Genomic DNA, 6,072 nt, shown 5'->3' on the forward strand with positions numbered 1-6,072 from the left:
CTTTCCATTCATTCTGTAAGTGCTCAGCAGGCAGGGGCTCTGGGACTACAAATCCCAGCAAGGAGTCACCTCCAGTCCCATTACAGATAGCAGAACCGCAGCTAATCCAAGTCATTTTTTTTGGGATCCAGAGTTTAGCTTTACGTGTTTACTGTCCACTGATCAACGCACTGGATCAGAGGCGTAACTAGAACCTTCAGGGCCCCGGCACAAGAAACAATGAAGGGCCCCCCCCCCGGACCCCTGGCCGGGGGCCCTTCCCTTCAAGCCTGGGGCTCTTCCCACTGATCCTGGGGCCCTTTACTCTGGTTGCGGTGCCCTTTATTACGGTCCTGCAGCGGGACCCTTTCACAAGTTCTGCAGTGGGCCCCCTTCCTGCCATCTTGGGGCCTCCCCACGGTGGTGGAATGCCAGGGCCCGATCCCAAGTGTGACCTTTGTGATCCTAGAAGTTCACCCACTGGTGTCAGTAGTTTATATTTTGTGTTATTTTAATTGTATTATTTTTTATCATTTTATTTTATTTTTTTAACAATGTGACTGACTATGACTCTGTCCATTCAGAAAAGGAAGGAGCTGGTGAATTACATATTTACCGACCCCTTCCTGGTTCTCTATTGTGACACATCTCCTGCAGCAGCCGGCAGGAGAGGGAGCACAGTGTGTGTGTGGGGGGGGGGATCAGGGGAGCACACAGGGGCCCAGAGACAGTAGAACACAAGTGAACTGGATAGGAGGAGGGGCGGGGCAGCATACAGAGGAACCAATCTCCTCCATTTTCCTCCTGCAGCTACAGGAGGAAAAAGGAGGACAGTGATTTCTCTACATGCTGCCCCCCCCTGCCGCCCCTCCTATCCAGGTGTACAGGGGAGCCGCGCAGGCCCTGGAGCATGGGGCCCGGTTGCAATTGCAACCCCTGCAGTTACGCCCCTGCACTGGATTGTTTTAAGCTTTGTGTTTTAAAGTTTATCTTTAGTCAAAGTTTTAGCGTTGAAGAGATAGAGCCTCTGTCAGGTTTTGCTAATAAATAATTGAAGTGCCAACCTATGAACTAAGAGGTCATGTAATAAAGCCAATGCGTTTTGGGGGGGCCAAAACCCACCCCTTCATTAGGGTTTAAAGAAAGGAAGGATGAAGGCTATGCAATAAAGCCCCCCCCCCCCCAAAAATAAATAAATAAATAAATACAGCACTGATCTGCACACTTGCCTCCCCCTTCCCACCAGGCATAAATTCCCTCTCCCCAAATAAAAATACAAAAATCCCCCCTTCTCCCAACTCAAATCTCTCCAATACCCCCTCCTAGCACAACCCCCCCCCCCCCAAAAAAAAAAAACAAAAACAAACACCATTCCTAGCCAGGGGCAGATCTACTGACAGGCAAGAAAGGCATTTGCTTTGGGTGGCATTTTTCGGGGGGGGGGGGGGGGGATTGGAGCTGCCCCCAAGGCAGAAGGGCAGGGGGCGCTCTTTAACCATCGTGCTATAGTCGAATGATGGCTACAGCGCAGTTGTCCAGTTCTGGGAGGGAGTCTATTGATGTCCTCCCAGAACCTGTGCCCCCCACGTTCCCAGGCACGCTCTGTGATCACTGTGTTCTTTGGACACAGCTGATCACAGATCGGGGTAAAGAGCCAATCACAGCAGCTCTTTACCATGCAATCGGCTGTGTCCAATCACGATGTAAACACAGTTGCCGGTTATCAGCATTCCTTTTCCTCACGCTGTCACAGCAGTGCTCGTGAGCGCTGCCAATCAGTGCTGCCACTCAGTGGCAATCAGTGCTTCCAATCAGTGCACCATCAGTGCTGCCAATCAGTGCACCATCAGTGCTTCCAATCAGTGATTCCAATCAGTGCACCATCAGTGCTGCCAATCAGTGCACCATCAGTGCTGCCAATCAGTGATTCCAATCAGTGCACCATCAGTGCTGCCAATCAGTGCACCATCAGTGCTTCCAATCAGTGATTCCAATCAGTGCACCATCAGTGCTGCCAATCAGTGCACCATCAGTGCTTCCAATCAGTGATTCCAATCAGTGCACCATCAGTGCTGCCAATCAGTGCACCATCAGTGCTGCCAATCAGTGATTCCAATCAGTGCACCATCAGTGCTGCCAATCAGTGCCTCCTCATGTAAAAGATTGCAGCTTCCTCATCAGACCCTGAAACAAGAACGGTATACCGCGGCCGGGGTGGGACAAATTTAGATGGAGGGCGCCTGATTTTTTTCTTGCCCAGGGCAGCACAAAACCAAAATATACCACTGCTTCTAGCACAAATCCCCCACCCCCCCAAATGTCTGTTTATAGCACAACCCCCCCCCCCCCCCAGGCCAATTTCTATCCTCTCCTCAAATCCCCCCTCCTACCACAAATCCAGTCCCCCCATTGTATCCCCAGTGCAATTATCCCCTCCCTCCCTGAAATCTTACAGACCTAAAATTCTACAGGGGCGGGAACTCTCCATGTGGCGCCTCCTTCCCTTAGATAGCAAAGGACCTTCACCGGCGCAGTTAACGGCGCCAGGGGCAGCTGCCCCTTCTGCCACCCATTGTCCAGACCCTGCCCTCGTATTATTTTCTCAGGACAGGTTTACTTTTAAAAGTGAGCCCACCAAGACTTTTTACCATGAGTATAAGTCTTCTTTAAGAGGAGGACCTGCGCTGATTTATCTCGGGTTCTCCATTCCTTCCAAAAGACAAATTCCGTGGTTGGAGTTATGACAGCCGCATTCTGCTGGAAGCGGAGCAAGGAGGAATTTTTCAGCCACGGAGGAATCGGTGTGGGACCTCTATCCAGTACATCTCTGTTCTGGAACAGCGAGCAACGCGTCTCTAATTACAGCACACCGAATTCCACCCAACTCTAAGGTTTCAGTGCCGGGTGAAAATCGCCTCTCACCTTCTTTGAGGCTGTTGAGGTTTCTACACAATTTTTTTAATGTTACTCGATACCATTTCAGTCAAAGCATACTGCGAGTTCTCAATTTTCCGTACATTATTTGGCACTCGTAGAGAAAAAAATAAAAAAAAATGTGCGTTTCTTTAGACTTTAACCACTTCTGGACCGGAAGGATTTGCCCCCTTAATGACCAGGAATTTTTTTGCGATTCGGCACTGCGTTACTTTAAGGGACAATGGCGCAGTCATGCGACGCTGCACTCAAATAAAATTGATGTCCTTTTTTTTTCTCACAAATAGAGCTTTCTTTTGGTTGTATTTGATAAGTTTGTTGGGAGTCTTGGTAAGAGAGAGACAACCAGACTGATGGACGGACTTCTGGGGTGCACTGAGTGGGATTTCAGTGGTATTTGATCACCTGTGCGATTTTTATTTTTTGTGCTATAAACAAAAAAAGAGCGACAATTCTGAAAAAATATATATATATATATTTTTCAGATTTTGCTATATAACATTTCTAAAACAAAAAATTTCAAAATCAACATTTTTCATCCTTTTAGGCCAATTTGTATTCTGCTACATATTTTTTGGTAAAAAATAAAAAATCCCAATAAGTGTATATTGATTGGTTTGCGCAAAAGTTATCGCGTCTACGAACTAGGGGATAGATTTATGTCATGTTTTATTTATTTATTTATTTTTTACTAGTAATGGCGGCGATCTGTGATTTTTAGCGAAACTGCAACATTGTGGCGGACAGATCGGACCCCTAACTGACATTTTTGACACTTTTGGGGGAACCAGTGACATTACTACATTAATCAGTGCTAGAAATATGCACTGTTACTGTAATAATGACACTGGCAGGGAAGGGGTTAACCTAGGGGTGATCAAAGGGTTATTTGTGAGCCTAGGGGAGTGTTTTCTAACTGTACGGGGGAGGGACTTGTGAAATGATCACAGAGCGGAACTGCAACATTGTGGCGGACAAACCGGACCCCTAACTGACATTTTTGACACTTTTGGGGGGACCAGTGACATTACTACAGTAATCAGTGCTAAAATTATGCACTGTTACTGTAATAATGACACTGGCAGGGAAGGGGTTAACCTATGGGTGATCAAATGGTTATTTGTGAGCCTAGGGGGTGTTTTCTATCTGTATGGGGGAGGGACTTGTGAAATGACCCCAGAGACCACAGAGCGGAACTGCGACATTGTGGCGGACAGATCGGACCCCTAACTGTCATTTTTGACACTTTTGGGGGGACCAGTGACATCACTACAGTAATCAGTGCTAAAAATATGCTCTGTTACTGTAATAATGACACTGACAGGGAAGGGGTTAACCTATGGGTGATCAAAGGGTTAAGTGTGAGATTAGGGGAGTGTTTTCTAACTGTGGGGGGGCGGGACTTGTGAAATGAATATATATGAATATATATATATATATATATATATATATGTGTGTATACTGTGTATATATATATATATATATATATATATATATATATATATATATACTGTGTGTATACTGTGTATATATATATATATATATATATATATATATATATATATATAATGTGCATATATATATATATATATATATATATTTATATATATGAATATATATATAGAAGGATCACAGGAGCTCTGTGATCATTTCAGAGTGAAGAACGGTCTGCCGTTCTCTTAGACCCCGTTCACATAGGGGCGACGCTACTTGCTGGGGCGACCTGTGAAGTGCACCGCGACCTCGGTGCGACATGCACGGACTTCATATCATTGAAGTCTATGCAGGTTGCCTCCATGTCGCCCCAAAGTAGTACAAGGACCCTTTTTCTAAGTCGGAGCGACTTGTGTCGCTCCTATTAGAACGGGTCCTGTGCTAATCTATGGCAGGCGACCCACCGCGACTTGTCAGGCGACCAAGTCTCCTGACAAGTCGCGCTAGTGTGAACCGGGTCTAAATCGCGGCCGCCGGCCCCATGGATCGGCATCCCTGCTGCCGGGGGCGCACGCTTGGCCCTAGCTCCGCTCCCGCGAACCGACGTACCCATACGTCGATTCGCGCAATCGAGCCAGCTTGCCGCAGTATATATGTGGCGGGCGGTAAGCAAGTGGTTAAAAAGAAAAAAAAAAATATATATATATATATATATAAATATAAAAATATAATATATAATGTATAAATATAAAAAATAAATAAATAAATAAAAAGCTATTCTTGGCTGACCAAATTGTATTTTTTTTTTTATCTTCCAGGTCTTTTTCGTTTCTGACCTTTTCAAGCCATCAAAGAAGAGCTGCCCACCACCCCCTGTAAAGAGGGACACTCTGTCACCTGTGGACATTATCGACAGAAATATCGTATAAAGAACCACAAAAAAAAGATCGTGAACATAACTTCTGACGGTGAATTCAACTACCTGCTGCTTTCAAATCTCATCAGACAGTAGAATGTAGGGAAAGACTTTATACCCAACCCCAAAAAAAACAAAAAGCAAAAAAAAAAAAAGAGAAAAAAAAAAAGCAACAAAAAAATGTCTGCTATGAGGCCTTTTCAATTGCAATGGCGCATAACGTGGGTGATTACCGACTAACAGAAAGCCAAGCAACGGCGGAAGATGGAGTTGGAATTCCGGATGTAGAACCGATCATTATCTGTTCATGTTTTAATGAACAATTATTCTGTTCATAAATTTATGAACGCTAAACTTTTTTTTTTTTTTCTTCAAAAAGGGAGTCAAATAGATCCACTTGGTTTATAGAGAAGCCCACAAGTAACGATAGCACTAAGAATTTTTTTTTTTTTTTACGAAGATATAGCACTGACAATCGGGCCCAGGTCCTGAGAGTCACTTTGTGTTATATCGGTGTGGTTCGAGAAAGGTTGACAACACCAGAGGGATCTCTGTGTGCAAAAATCTGTATATACCTATATATATATATATATATATATAAAAATTTTGCATAATTCACCAGTAATTAAAAAAAAAAAAAAAAACCTGAATCAGGCATTCCCACTAAGGATAGCCAAGTCGGCGCCCTTTCTTCTGTGTATCCTACTTGAGCTCACCAGAAAAAAAAAAAATGCAAGACTGCCGAAAATTGCCCAACTCAGCCTTGCCCTTGTTCAAAGTTCTCTTGCTCATGGAGAAGATTCCTGTTG

At 44.6% G+C, this 6,072-nt stretch overlaps 1 protein-coding gene across 2 annotated transcripts in view; it reads left to right on the forward strand.

The window, feature by feature from the left end:
* PLPP3 (phospholipid phosphatase 3) overlaps positions 1–5,641 on the forward strand; it is a 100,503-nt gene extending 94,862 nt beyond the window's left edge. For both annotated transcript variants that reach the window (XM_082264825.1, XM_082264824.1), the window contains exon 6: positions 5,166–5,641. In XM_082264825.1, coding sequence (XP_082120951.1) covers positions 5,166–5,276 — 111 coding nt within the window. In that variant the 3' untranslated portion in view covers positions 5,277–5,641. The remainder of the gene's footprint in view (positions 1–5,165) is intronic.
* Positions 5,642–6,072: the final 431 nt, after the last annotated feature.

The sequence above is a fragment of the Pelophylax lessonae genome (assembly GCF_965119305.1).
Source record: "Pelophylax lessonae genome assembly, chromosome: 8".
Taxonomy (NCBI): Eukaryota; Metazoa; Chordata; class Amphibia; order Anura; family Ranidae; genus Pelophylax; species Pelophylax lessonae.